Source organism: Dermacentor variabilis, chromosome 3 (genome assembly GCF_050947875.1).
Source record: "Dermacentor variabilis isolate Ectoservices chromosome 3, ASM5094787v1, whole genome shotgun sequence".
NCBI classification, from domain to species: Eukaryota; Metazoa; Arthropoda; class Arachnida; order Ixodida; family Ixodidae; genus Dermacentor; species Dermacentor variabilis.
In genome coordinates this window covers 106213574-106229366 of record NC_134570.1, presented here as the reverse complement: position 1 = coordinate 106229366, position 15793 = coordinate 106213574, and the positions used below count along the sequence as shown (strand labels likewise).

Here is a 15793-nt window from a genome sequence, read left to right as displayed (position 1 = left end):
TTCGCTGGCGCGCAATTATTGGCTCACGCGCGCAGGCTCGGTCATTTTTCTCGTCCTCCCGAATGCGTGGACGGTGCGTCGTACGTTTTTTTGCGCGAGAAGCTTATTACCTTCCCCGGGCGCGCCTGCGTACATTACGGCCACAGGCTACTTACGCTATACGCACACGAGAATGTGCACACACACATGCGCCAGTAGTGTGTATGGGCGTGTGTTTGTACGAATGTCGCGTCCCTGTCTGTGTGCACGTGCGTGCGTTTGGGTCTCTCTCTCTCTCTCTCTCTCTCTCTCTCTCTCTCTGTGTGTGTGTGTGTGTGTGCGTGCGTGCGTGTGTGTGTGTGTGTGTGTGTGTGTGTGTGTGTGTGTGTGTGTGTGTGTGTGTGTGTGTGTGTGTGTGTGTGTGTGTGTGGAAGGGTACGTGCGTTTGTGTCATATCTCTATGCGAAGGGCACGCGATACGAACACCTTCCAAGAGTGTCCGAGCGCAGATCCAGGCGCCGCACGGATGAAACGCAATGCGGCAAGCCTGCCCTGCTGAAGTTGCGAACGCGAGTATGCGCATAGCGTGCCGGCGACCACGAACGCTTCTTTTTTTCATTCCGTGCATACAGACGTGGTACAACGTGCACATAAAGTGTACATAGAGGTGAGTGCGTAGTTATATATCGCACGGACGAAGGAGAGACCAGATTAGTGGTCCCCGTTCAACGAAAGGCAAAGGGGAATGGAGGAGGGGGGATCGAATTAGGGGGCATATAAAAGGGCATTAAGGTATTTATAAAATTAAGGCCCACCTGAAGTACAGTAGCCGTGCTCTCGTGTGGGAAGAGGAAAGAAAGGTGAAGCGGGCTTCGCCGTTGCGTGTTTCGCGCACGCACGCATGAGCGCGCCCCCGGTGTATAGCGCATACACAGTGTACACTGTACACCACGGGATCGGAGTCGCTCGAAATTCATCTCACGGCGTCGGCGGTGCGCTTAAACGAACGCGAGGCGCCCTGCACGTGGTGGAGCCGAGAAGAAGAGTGGGAAACCTGAAACCGCGCGTGTGTTCATTATCATTTTCCCCTTTTGAGGGGCTGTGTGTACAGTGCTTAAGTCTTGCGCTGGGCTTGCTTCGCGCTGCTTCCGTTCCGCGATGAAGATCCTATATAACCACGGATTCCTTTAGAACGCACGCGCTTTTCAAGGCTTTCGTGGCGACTGCGTGTTCTGTCTCTCCCATCTCCCACCGCTCTCGGTTTAATTCCCACCGAAGCCTATATATATATATATATATATATATATATATATACAGAGAGGCGCGCTGCCAAGTGCGCTGCCCAGGCGTATACTATGCACGTATGCGTGCGCACGATGGCGCTCCTATAGCTTCCCAGTATCACGACGGGCGCACTCTTGCCTGAAGTGCTGTATACGTGCAAGCATGTAATATTTGGGTGGTCCAGTGGAACGCGATGTGTCCCTCGCGCGGAGCGGCCGCAACGTATACGCCCGCGCACGCTATTCTGTGGATAGCACCGCGTCGAGCCACTTTTCTTGTATATGTATATCCTCCTGGCGCCCTCTTAAGACACAACCAAGAGCCCTGATAACCGTAATATCTAAATTTACTGAACAGTGGTTTGGGTCACGCAGAACGCTCAAAAGCGAAATAGGGTTCCTTGTCGCACACTCACTTCTGTCGTACGTAAGCCACCTGAAAAAAATAGTTCTCTCGAACATAGCTTTCTCTAAACGATAAACTGCAAAGTCAACGGCTCGTATAACGCGTCAAAAGAAGCGTTTTGAACCACGTTTGCAACACAGGCGTTTTGTTATTGCGAAAGCTTCGGGCACTGAAATCAAGTACAATTGACATGATACGCATGATTGATTTCAACGTCATAAGCTGGGAGGCTCGAAGACATCCGCTCTTTGCATCCGTGCTCGAGATATATATCCAAAGCTCGCTAGCTCTTTTTCAACACTTTACTGAGCTCGCGTTGCAAAATTTCGCGGTGTGAAACACGTACCAAACACCCGTCAGATTCACACGTTCGTGTCTCCTTTCTATACTTGAACCCTTAATCGCGTATACACCAAGAAAAACGGAAAGAAATACACGGGATAGAAGCGGTGGACTCTCAAAGCCTCCGGGCCGTTTCACTGTCACGTATCCAACCATCCGCGGTTGCGCAGTTTCATTGCGCGCATATATTACTGCAGAAGCCAAGATCATTGGTCCACCAATACGCCATTTGTTGAGCCCCGCAAGGTATATATGGCTCTACGCTGGAAACGCCTGGCAAACGGCGTGGCATTTGCATCGGACAACAAAACAATAGGCGCTGTGCGAAAACAAACGCTTCCCACAAAGCGTTGTAGTGTCCTGAGATGACTGTACTTAAGCAGATTTTTTTAAATGGCTTCCCGTGAGGCAAATCGATTCTGCGGTTCATTTTTTTCTTCTCACTTTGTATCTCATCGCAGTGGCAAATATGTCGAAGCTCCAATAGCGCTGGGCGCAATTAGCAGCAGAACGAAGTCTGCGTATACAATGTGCTACTTCACGCTAGTGCACGCATGCAGCAGTGCAAACGGACACGCCACTTTGAGCACAGCGAGGAGAGGGCGTCTCCGTGGGTACGTCTCGATGTTGCGGTCAACCGAGCGTATAGCATGCCTGACGACCAACCATGCATGCGAGAAAATAAACTGCCCCGAAAAGAAATGACGGTAAGAGAAAAAACAACCCCAAGCAACAATAACAAAACAAGCGAACAAGAACGACGAACAAAATCAAGCAGAGTCCGAGAGATCCAACAGCTCGGAACTTCACGTGATCACGCACGGGCACTGTATACAGGAGTCACGCCGACGATCTATAGGTCTCGTCTGCGACGGCCAAAAGCACAATTTGCATCCTAAATCTGCGTCTCAATAGCTATTTCTTTATGCCTCCCCTGTTATTTAATACATACACACAAAGAGAGCACCTATCGCCCTCGCGCAGCATTATACTATAAACACACGGCGAACGCGTAGGAACCTGCAGTCATCGCTATCGTCACCACACATCATTTGCTTCCCGGCTTCTGCGCGTACGTATCAACCTCGCTCTATCACCTACATAACATCCTCCTCTCCGATCACCTTCCCATCTTGAGACATTACGATGCCCGCACCAAAAAGCCGTGTATGATTTGCACGGTGACGCGACACGGAGTAATGCTGTATATAAGGTCACAGAGCTATGGGCACGGCTGTGCGTGTGCATGCACGCATAAACGAGGAAGGCGCCGTCTGGTGGCACCTGCGTTCAAATGTGTGGTGTCGATGCGCCAGGACCTGTCATTTGCAGTGGTCTAGCTCCCATCTTTCTTTTTTTATGTCGTTGACGTACGGGAGACGATCGCTGACCGCCCTCCCCACACCCGGCGAGCAGAAGTAACTTCTGTCTGTCGTCTGCTCTTCGGCATCCATTCTCTTCGCCACGCATCCCTCTAAGTGTCCGTAACAATACCTATGGGTACTCGCTCCGTATATATAGTGTCTGGCGCGCAGCGTGTAATCGGTTTGCGGCCATTGAGCCTCGTGGAGCCGTGGTGTCAGCGACTTTCTTTTTGATTTATTATTCATTTCTTGTTGAGGTGGGTACGCTGCTTACACTTTTTCCTCGGCCACGTGTTGTTTTTATATGTTATACTCCTGTCTTTCTTCCCCTCCCCCCCCCCCCGCCTCTGTAAACAATTATTTTCCACGGGAATGCTGCATGCATGTTCAAAAAGTATATCCGTGTTCCGCATAATCTCAAAAGCGCCTTCTGGTGCCTCTCCCGAACAGCGACGTACTTTCACAGCAATCCGTGCGTGCGCCACATGGCTTTGTGGCGTCGTCGGTGAAATCCGTGCTTTCCTTTTTTTGTTCGCCTTATTTATTCTCTATTCATCCTATAGTCGTCGCTGTTTTCATTTCGCGTTTCTTTTTTGTTCCCTGCCAGACACAGCGACACCATTGTGAGCGTACACGTATTATACAGATATAGACCTATTATGCAAACCACAAGCATTAGGCGCGTCTCACAGACCAGTGGTTATAGGGGAGATGTACACCGTGTTTTCGGTGTCGTCCGCACGCAACTATATATAGCAACACAGCGCATCAGGGAATCGGACTCGCGATACTTCGACCAGACCAAAAGCGAGCGCCAACAGCATCTGCAGGCGACACGTGATCGAGAAAAGCATATACAGCAGATAGTGTTGGCAACCAATCTCAATACATGCATAGTCGCGCTGTGTATTTGTCGACGCGGTACGTCAATGAAATAGCGCTGGGAACAATTGGCACTCGAGTAGAGGTTGCGGCTGAACGCTGTAAAATAACTTACACCCTTAAAAATGAACAAGGATGTAAATGCGTCAACAACTCACACGCTTACACCTTTACCGGTGTAAGGGCGTGAGTTATAGATAGATTTACACCCCTTTTCAATTTATAGGGTGAGGTAAGTTACTGTCTGGCATTTTTTTTTTTTTAATAGTTTCTGAATGAGCTCTCTTCACGACGAATCTTCCCCATTGACGTTTAGTCTCAAGTCCAAGAACAAGGACAAAAGATGGCCGCGAACTCAAATCAGCCGTTGCCTTTCCTAACGGTGACGCCGTACAAGCCGTAACAACTGCATGAGCGAATTTTCTCTGTGCAGAACGAAAAGACTTCGAAATTGGACGCCGCAATGCGGACCGCTGTTCAATATGTGACTAAGGGGAATATTTAGTTCATCAGCTGCTGTCTAAGTATATGGAAACAGAGAAATCACTTTGCTCGATCGGCGTACTGCACCCAACATGATTTACATTGTTGCACTGAAAGGAAGAAAATGTTTAAAAAGGCATTACTGTAGGAAATACGTGTATGGGACTCCAAGTGCTGAGCCACCGACTTTTGCAATCACAACACTATGACGCACTATGACGCCGCATATCAGACGACCCCAGCCAACTTCAAAATGTTGCTTTGATTTTACAGGGCGCCATTCTACTATAGGTGTGTATATATATAGGCACATATAGTACGATATATATAGGGATGCGTGTGTGCTATCGACTTCGAAGTGTCATAATTTCCTTCCCCAGCTGTTGAAGTATGATTCTTTCTACCTCCTCGCCACTGACATATGCGTGCGCACACACACAGACAATGCCGATTCCACACAGCCGCCGGAAGATGACGCGAAACTCGAAGCCGTGATGGATCAGCGCGCGTGTGTATACATCCAGGCTGGCACACGCATGGAGCGAGGGTTACAGCTGACGCGTCTATCTCTATCTCGCCTGTCACTCGAGCACGCTCGATGGCTCACGCGGGGGCAGCGATAGATAGGAGTTTCCGAGGAAGACACTACCGATCAATGATCGGGCGCGCACGGTGCACGCCGATCTGTCACGGGAGCATGTTGCCGCAGCCGGAGAGAGAGAGAGAGAGAGAGAGAGAGAGAGAGAGAGAGAGAGAGAACGCGTGCGCACCCTCCCGGAGAACAATCTCACGAGCACTCACACGCGTTCACATTCCACTGCAGCAGCATCAGCAGATACCCCCCTCCTCCTCCTCCTGTCAGCGTGCATACAGGGTGCAAAGCGCAAAACGCACGCACGAACGAACACACTTGACTTTGCGTTCGCGCGTGTACATATAACCGGCGCGGGCAAGCGAGCACCATCGCCGTGTACATACAGTACACGTCTTCGTGCCGGCGGCGCTTCCTCGTTTCAGCCTATAAAGAAATGTCTCAAAGAAAAAAAAAGAAAAAACTGAGACGTCTCTATACGTCTCGTGCTATATCCATCCCGCTCACATATATGCCTCTCCGGCGGTCGCAACGCACGAGCAGCAACTCGTATAGCAGATTAGTGTGATGAGAAAAAAGTGTTTCTGTTTCTTCTATTTTGTACTCCGGGGAGCTGGGAACTAGTCAAGCTGACTTGTCAGCTTTTTTTCCCGCACTCCTTCACTTCATGAGTGGAATAAAGATTATTATTATTATTATTATTATTATTATTATTATTATTATTATTATTATTATTATTATTATTATTATTCCATACTGCTGTGCTCACACACACACACGCACGCACGCACGCACGCATGCGCGCGCGCGCAGAGAAGGAAATAATGAAGAGGTGACGGCAGAGATCGCAACGAGGACCAATTTTCTACGCCATGTCGCACGTGCAATGCGCGCGTATATACATATACACGGAGATGCGTTACACGCATGTGTGTATACGCGCTGGGCGCCCGAGCGCGGGCCCTCTGACAACGGCGTGGGCGAATCGAGACTGAGAAATACGAACACGTAAAAAAAATAATAATAAAGAAAGAAAGCAGGAACGCTACGCGCGTTCTCGAACGAGCTGCGTCGAGCAACTGGCTGTACTACTTATACTATACTTATACGCTAGGCATTTACGCTGCAGGGAGCCCCCCGCATTCTGTGCCCCGAAGGAAACGGCAAAGCTGCAGATTGCTTCTGATCTCTTGTTTTTGTTTTGCCTCTCTCTGTTGTATACGCGAGCCTAACTATAAGGAGATGGTAAAGGGAGATAGCGTCAACCGTCCTGGCGTAGAATATTAGCGTTCTCGGAATGAAGCTCTGGCGAGTGCGTGAGAGTGCGATGACTATATATAAGCACACTGTAAAAAAAAAGTGTGAGTGTACATATTGAGTGTTGTTAGTGCTACAGTTGCTATGGACTTTCGCATGTGTTGCATGTTGGACGAATTCGAGCCGAATAGCGTGACCAGCGAGCGTGCCAGCCGCATTTATGAAAATGAATATTGCTGCCGAGAGCAGACTGAGCGTGTTGGTATACATGCACGACGAACGGGTAGAACATAGCGCAGAAACGAGACAAGGACATATACGAGGCGACACACACACACACAAGCGCTTGTAAGAAATTAGAGAGAACAATTGTAACTTCGTGAAAAGACGCGAGCTAATGTCTAAAAGCCGTTCGAAGCATTCACTTTGTCCATTTAGACATACATGTTTCTTAAAAAATCCGGGTTTTACGACTGCTATTTTGCTTAAGGTAATCTATATTGTGTTACAATGCGATATGCTGTTCTGACGCACAGAGCATCGAAAAAGAGAGCACAGACGAAAGATGGCAGCGCATATAGTGCTTATGATAGTAAGATCTCATCGAACGCAGACAGCAATGATAATAATAACAGAAGAATGAAAACATATAGGTGAAGCAACAAAGTACAGTGCCCAATTTCTCAGGTAAAGAAAGCACAGTGCCCCCCGACTGCCCTTTAACATCTTCGGGAAATGCGGTGGAAATTAAAAGTAAGCACGAATTTCTTAAGTAATGTGTGAGACAGTGCGCTGACAGAATATATTTATATAATGCACTTAACTTGCTTATAGACGTGCTTAAGCGGGGGTGCCGGCTGCATGCAGTGCAAACTGCGCGTAACGGTTCTACGCACACCCTGCCGCGCCAATTACACTGCAGTGGAATATCACTGAAGTGCACCTTTCGTTTTAATGGAGCAATTTTATGTCACCCTAAGATTCCTTCCTTCTGGTGTGATGTTTGTTGCCCCTTCTTGTATTTCACATTGAATGCGTGAACGTTCGCTATCGGTGGGTGACACACTCGAAGCAATGCCAAAGTATTTACATTCGGGGACTGTATTCACAAAAAAAGTTCTTACGAAAAAACTGTTTGTATAGGAGCATATATGCCAACCAATTAATTAACACGTATAATAATTATAATTAGCAATTATTGTCACAAAAGCGGCCGGCCAATGGGAAACAGTACGTACGGACAAAAAATGGTCGTGAATTCAGCCTCCGGTTTCTATTTCGCTGCTTCCCTGTTGTGCGATACAGAATTTATTAACGAACAGAAAACCAATGACGTCACGGTTGTCTGCACAGGACGCAGACAACTATGACGCCTGCTACGCCGATACTTCTGTCATCGTATTTATCGTTGCGGCGGATTATTGTTTGCTAAGTTGCACAATGGTGCTTTTGTCTAACTTTTATTTTGATTTCCGCAGACAATGCCACGTTCTGATGGACTCTCGTTGCATATGACAGAGAAAAAAAGAAGAAAACTATCGACGTTTTGTTTACAGCTGTATCAAACGTCGTTCAATATGCACGCTTCCAACGACAACGCCGCATACCGCCAGCAAGGAAACGAAGAAACAAAAAGTTTTGTCCTACAAAAAATTTATATATAAAAATTTAATTGAACTGGAAAGAGTACGATTTGTAACTTTCATAGAGAGCTGCTGAATGTAGATATGAGGGCGTACTTCCATTATGAGTATGCGGTCGTCGGGTCAAATTTACACGTATATGGAACTGCTAACTACAAGGCGAAATACTGTCAAGCGAAGCAATCAATACATCAATAAATAAATAAATAAATAAATAAATAAATAAACCAATTTTCATTGTTTCTGATACATATAATGGCATGTCTGTGCAGGCCCAGAACCTTTTCAAAGGTTGTTGCAGAGGTCCGTTTTTTAACATAAGTGATTACAAGATCTGCAGAAACGTACAGCTTGTCTGTTCCCCGGGACATCAAAAAATCGATGTACGTTTCTTATTGCGACAGCGCGCAACAAACCTGCAAGCCTGCACCTACAACAAGCAACCAGCCCGAGAGTACTATTATTTGTGGAGCAATGTATTTGGAGATTCCACGCTGCCTAACGCGTGTTCTTTCCTTTTTATTCGTTTGTTTCTGTGTCTGCCTCGGTTCATCACAGTTCAATGACGTCACGTCGAGATGTAGAACCGAAGGAAACGGAAAGCCAACTCTTATCAAAGCGAATTAAAAAAAAGATTCTAGATATTGGTCATAGACTTATTAAAGGCGAGTTTGCTGCGTATAGGTTTGTAATCCTAGTCATATGAAGTCCATGCGCAGCGTATGCATACGCGATAAGTCAGTTTACACGTTTATTTTCTTTGGGCTATTGTAGTCCCTACGCCTAAGAATGTTATTCTTCTTCTTTTCTATACTTCATTTTTTGCCGAAAGTCTGCATACGAAAGACAAACAAAAGGTTTAGGGCGAAAAATCTACCGGAATAATTTCGCAAACATTCTTACAGATTGTCTAAACAATATGTTTGAGAGACAACGACCACGTTTCCACTGACATTACCAAAGCGCAATTCTTCGTGACTGAGAAACAAGACAGCACGGGCGAGTTAGTTGCGCGCTGAAGCGAACTTTAGTTTAGACCGCTTGCGTTCTCGGCTAAAACATCACGTCGAAGTCTCCAAACACACAAGAAAGTTACACGCCCTATATATATACGTGCTAAATTGAAGCTTTTCTTAGCATTGAAGGATGGGCAGATTAAGAAGTATACCGCGCAGCCGGTAGCCATTCCACACAGCACGTTGTCCTCTTTTCCCTCCAGTATTCGGTTGTTGTGCTTAATGTTTTGATCAGAAAACACGAGGGAAAAGAAAGAACAAGAGAAAACTGCACACAAATCTAGCGCGTAAGATAGCCTGCTGAGCTGTTTATACTGCGTAGGCATTCACGCCGTTCTATATATCAGACGATATGGAGACTCCTGCCGTTACTTGGCAGTTCAGCATAGCATGTATGCGCAGTCGTACGACGTGGCTAGAAACAAGCGGGCTAAGAAAAGCTGCACCGAAACGCACGCAACCGAGTACGCATGCGCGCACGTGCACGAGCGGGCGTTATTCGTGCGGCCGGCAGTCGTTCGCACGGGCGACGTCATTTGGTGCGCGGCGAACCGCGTCCGGAACACAAGACTTGCATTAGCGACTCGCTCCACAAAGCGCCCCCCCCCCCCATCCACACCTTCAAAGGCCTCTATATACTCCGCCAACCCCCCTTCTACCTTCATGACCCCCTCCCCCAATCCCATCGCACGCACAATTGCAGACATTATACTCCCCCCCCCCCCCCGCTTCTCCGTTCTCGATAAGAAAAAGAGTGCCGTTTCTAATTGCTACGGACGGCGAACGCAGACCAAAGAAGAACGCTTCTCGACGAAGCAACATGGCGCAACAAGCTGGCGCGGAACGTGTGTGTTTTTCGACGCTATATCCTCCTCCGACGCCATATAGATAGCATATAGATAGCTCGAGGGACATAATCGCTTTTCCAAGTCGATTCTTATTACTGGTATTTTACGAACGGGAAAGACGCTTTTCTTTTTTTTGAATGCCAAGGTTCGACGCCGAAAGCAGCATTTCCGTGTGTGTGGAGAAATCGTGTCTCATCGTGTTTTCCCTTCTTCTTCTTTTTACGGTAAACAATCTTTCTTTGCCATAAAGATGCAGATTTGAAGATTTAACGTCATGTGGTTGGTTGACACGCTGCATTCTGGACTTTTGTGTACGTCTGTATAGCATTATTCGAAATTACCCAAAATGCACATCACAGCTTTCGTCGTGTTTTGTTTCTTTTTTGTGCATTTTCACAAAATCCGCCGACGTTACAACACTTTAAAAATAAGTTCACACCCTTTGGGGTGTTTATCTGCCACACAACGATAATCGTCATCTGGCGTGCTTGCGTTTCCTTTCTTGAAGACGCCGCGCCTGCTACTTTCCTGTCGGCAAAGCTATGTCATGCCGATAATGCGCATGCCGTTCGTTACTGGGCAGTACCAGGCTCGCAGCCTTAAAAGAAGGGAATGCGGGCGAGAAAGATGACGTTTACTGTTGTGTGGCAAGATACGACTCAAAGGATGTACACTTTCTTTAGGGTGTATATGATTAAGCCGCTTCACTATACATATTCAGTACGGCAGACATCCGTTTTTCCTAATATCCGGGATCAATATTCTGCATAATCGCTTCTGATGTATGTAACATTAAAAATTATTGAAAGCAATGTGCAGTAAAATGTACTATAGCGTACAAATTCGTAACAGTGGCTTAATTCATACTGTGCAAATCGTTCACTTGGGACTGCCCCATCCCTTATAGAAACCGACAACAGAGCGGTTACATGCAGGTCGTAATTCCACGAATTACGTGCGACGAACGTTCTAATCAGTTGCTTCCTGTCCGCGTTTCAATTTCTTGCCGATGGTACATGTAAGGGGCACATAGGGCTGATATAGGCGCATCGTATCGTGAGATTGTGAACACGAACACACCATATAGGTCAAAGTAACACGGCACTGCAGATAACGCCAGGCTTTCAGCTCTGGCGGTGACGCGATGCCGAGCAGACGACACTCTAACGTGGAACGTCACGTGTGTTCGCAGGGCCGCGTCCATATGTAATTCGATGACGCCAAACGTGGTTTATACACCGAATCAAGCTTAGTCAAATGTTTTACGAATTGCGGAGACAGGCTCCTTGCATGCGCTCGCTAAAGTTCACAGAAGTAAGTTTATTGTATACCTCGAAAATTGGGTTGGAAAATTGGGTAGGTTTATATATAGGTCCGCGCTAAACCCGACCGGCTTTCGAGCAGTCGCAATTCCCTAACTTTCGGTGCCCGAGTTTCTAAAACTCACTATACTGTAAAATAGAGTGTAGGTCCAGTAAGGCCCCATGCACATACACTGTAAAATAATTTACACCTTTAAATGTGAAAAATGGTGTAAATGTGTCTATAAATCCCACCCTTAGGGTGTATATCTATGTAATGGACACCCTAAGGGTGTGAGTTATAGACACATTTACACCCTTTTTTGCTTTTTAGGGTGTAAATTATTTTACAGTGTAGTTGGTCAGTCATACAGTTATACTCGCATTAACGTTGTGTATATGCGCACGTTCTCTGAGAGAATCTGTTGTTTCCCCGCTACAACGTATCATGATAAGGCAAGAGATCAGTGACAGTTGGGCGATCAAGTTACAGCGAATAGGTGTTCAACTAGAAAACAGAAGCAGAGTTCGAAATGCGGAACGAAGTGAGTGACAGAACACTGAACCTGGGCGTCAAAATCAAAAGCAACCCAAGTGGTCCTTGCATAGTATACCTTCTTTCTTTTCTGAACTTCTATCAACTCATACAATGTTACCCGCATTCCCACGTTGTGGTATATGACGTAATAGCTTTGAAACGCACACGCGCAGTGTGCGTAGCACAGGTCCCATTGATAGACCGATAACGACGCGTACGATTTTCGTTTCCTGGCCAAAGCAGAAATACACACTGTTTCCCTACTGCCCCCCCCCCTTTTTTTTAGCTTGTCATATCACGTGTACGCGCATTAGTACAGACGTCGCCAGATTAGATAGCTAACTGCTGGATTAATTAACGGTGGCCGGATAAGCTGCCTGCGCCTGGCATGCGAGCCTTTATCGCCTCGTTGTTGACCAGTATTAGAAAACCGGGAAAAAGAAAACGTCATGCGGAGCTAACGCAATGAACCTCCGCAAACTCTATTCACTGATAACCATGCGCTTCAAGGGAACAATGAATGGCTACGTGCGTTCGTGTAATGTCAGTTTCCACAAATGCAGTACACTCGCCTATGTGCGCTGCAGCGAACAAAGGTGCTTACGCGGAAAAGCGTATATACGCGCGAAGCAAACTTTCAATCTGCCATGGCAATGCTCCATGCGTCAGACTCGTTACAGCCCCAATTCAATATGTATTTCGGCAGGCAATATTGATAACGCATAACGAATGCACAGATCGGTGCTATTAGACGATTCGAACGAAGTCGTAATTCTGCTATACGTGCTATATACAGGCTCGCCTGCAGGTTTCTGTACCGTATCTGAGCACGTACTGATGAAACATAGTTCTTGCGCGAGCTAAGCTCGTAAAAACGATACATTTATGTGGGCATGTGTGTGACGATATAGTCAATATCGACAGTGAATACATTATTAGCGAAGGCAGCAGACTAAACCGAAATATTCCTTACGAACGAAGAGCTTTGTGAATTCGGCGCCTGTTGGCGACAGAACACCCATGGCCAACGCGGTAAGATTACTCGAATTAAATGCTAAGCTTTTCTGGCCAGTGTGAACCGCATGAAATGCTGCGATGCGTATGCTGTGGTAGAGCGAGTTTATCTAAGGAGGGGTAGCCAGACGTAGACCCGAGCTAAACAACTCCATAACTTGCTGCTATCGCTATTCGAGAGGTGCTCTCTCTCTATAATATATATATATATATATATATATATATATATATATATATATATATATATATATATATATATATACACAGAAAGCGCGATTATCGTCTTCGAGCGTCTCCCTGCATGCGCTTTTGCTTCAATTGGCGATGTTTGCGCAATAACGCAGAGAACGCGATGCTGCGACATTTCGATTTTTTGAAGCTTTATTCACCGCCGAGCGCTTTTTCTTCTTTTTTTTTCTATCCGGAGAAGCATTCATGTGCGCATTCGAATGATCGCTAAAACGTAATGAAAGGACTGTACGCTATATAAAGTGTAGCAAGAGATGGATTCTTCTGGTTGGTGCATTGTACAATTTGCGACGCCACGCACGGTCAAATTCATAAGACCACGCGCTGTCATCTCTATGTCTAAAAGGCCCCGTTGACACATACATTTGCTATAAGCGTATTTCTGTGTCTACATTCACACAAGTGTTTACACGTCGGCGATATCGATATCGCATAAGTATATACGCCTTTAATGGGACTACAAATGTCCGCTGTCGAGAACGCTACGCGTGAGCGTACTATGTGCCATGCCAAGTGAAACCTAGATATATGAAAACCCTCGCCGATTGAGTAAAACAGTATACGGGGGATACTATAGTGACAAGGGTGTGTGAACACCGATATATAAAAGCGCTTGTGAATATTATCGCATTATTCAAGCGTGCGTGGCCCCGTCGACGATATATAAGTGCATACTCGAAACACACACAAGGCACATATATATGCTATTCGCGACACTATATACATCCGAGGAGCTGAGAGTGTCATTGCACATACAGCAAATCGAAGACAACCGAACACTCGCATTCGATCGCCTGAACCGCGACGGGGAGGCTACGCCTCGTAACTCCGAAGCCTAGAGTCACAGCACCGAGTCGAAGGCCAGAATTATTTAGCGTAATTTTCGACACTATACCGCGGGTGCATTCGACGGGTGGGCGAAACCAATTAGCGTTTCTTGCTATCCTGCTTATATATACACGCCGATGAGTGAGATTCAACGCTGTGGAGTGAAAAAATACATATCGTTGGCCAGTCATCAAGAACGCGTGCGTCATCTCACAAACACGTCGAGTGCACTGAAAATATCCCGGGCATGCTACTACACGCGCGCTATTTTCGAAACTCACCGTTCCGTTGCATGTATATACACAACTCTAATAAAGGGCGACGTGTATACGGTCGCGTATCCCGTCTTGGATCTCGTCCCCGCGTAACAACTCCCGTGCAGCACTTTCACGAGACCTAATAACTTGCGTGTAATAGGCACTAACGCGCGTTTTCCTATTCTTCTCGAGGAGCTACTTTCTTTGCACTAACGTTATCGCGCAAGAGTCACAGACGCGAGCGATAGACTCGAGCGGCGATGCAGCAACAGAAACGCGAAGAGTAGAGAAGCGAGGAAGGCGCGCCTCGAGGCACTCACCGGCCCGACTTGGTGATGATCATCTCGGTGCCCAGCTCGTGGAACCGCCCCCACAGGTCCTTTCCCTCGAGGTTCACCTTGGGGTCGTCCTGGACGCCGTCGTCTTCGGGCTCGAAGCCCGGCGGCGGCCGCAAGTGGCGCGCCGCCAGCAGTTCCTCGGGGGTGAGCTGCGCCTGTGCGCCCAGCGCAGGCACGGGGGGCACGGGCGGCCCCACGAGCTTGGGGCCGGCGCCCGGGAACAGCTGCGGCGCGGCACCGAACACCGGCGGCAGCCCCAGGGGCAGGTACGGCGGCTGCTGGCTCAGTATCGAGTGCATCGAGAAGTCCGACGGGCTCCGCGCCGGCGGGCTCGAACTGGCCGTGGCGCCGGGCAACAGGAACGGCGTGAAGGCCATGCACTGCCCGGGCTGAAGCTCGGGCTCCACCCGCATCGGGGAAGGGAGTTGTCGCGCGCGCACCACGCTACTGCTAATACTACTACTCTCCGGCGAAACACGCGGCGGCGGCGTCAGAAGCACACGGTGTAGCCCGCGACGACGGCAGTCGCCGCTCGCTCACGCACGGGGCGTCGTCAGAAGCATCGGCGCCGGCTGCTGCGGCGGGGGCAGCGGCGGCGTGGGGCCGGCAGCAGCGCCATCGCCTGCCTCCTCCTTCTCTCGGCCGGAGGAGGGGGAGGGGGGTGTGAGGGTGAGGTGGCACCCGGGGCAGCAGAAGCAGCAGAACCGCCAAGCTCTGGGCGCCAGACCTCTCGCAAGCGGACGACGCCGGAGGAGAAAAGAATCACGGATCGCGCGCTCGCTGGCTCGCCGCCGGGATCGTCGACCGACCCGCGTCGCTTGGACAGTGCCCGCAGACTGGCCCGACCCGCCGGGCGACGGCTGTTGCAGAGGCGGTGGAGGGGTCCCCGCTTGCTGCTTCGCCGCGAGCTGCGGCAACGAGGAGAGAGGAATCGCGCAGGCGGCTTCGAGGCGAGGAGGGCGGCGAGAATGGTGAGAATCTCGCGCCCTGCCCGCCGTGGCAAGGGGAGGGGGTGGCGCAGGGGGGTGCCGGGAGGGGCCGCGCCTCGCTGCTCGCGCCTAATGAGATGCGCGCGGCCGGCCAATGGGAGCGCGCTGGGCGCCGCGCCCCGGCGCCGCCAGCTGGCGCCACCTTCCGGCGCCTCTGCGGGAGGCGCGAGAGTCGGCGCCGACG

At 48.7% G+C, this 15793-nt stretch overlaps 1 protein-coding gene across 2 annotated transcripts in view; it reads right to left on the bottom strand.

Moving 5' to 3' along the window:
* The window catches only part of LOC142576141 (uncharacterized), a 71832-nt gene extending 56248 nt beyond the window's left edge, over positions 1 to 15584 (bottom strand). For both annotated transcript variants that reach the window (XM_075686102.1, XM_075686103.1), the window contains exon 1: positions 14603 to 15584. In XM_075686102.1, coding sequence (XP_075542217.1) covers positions 14603 to 15033 — 431 coding nt within the window. In that variant the 5' untranslated portion in view covers positions 15034 to 15584. The remainder of the gene's footprint in view (positions 1 to 14602) is intronic.
* Positions 15585 to 15793: the final 209 nt, after the last annotated feature.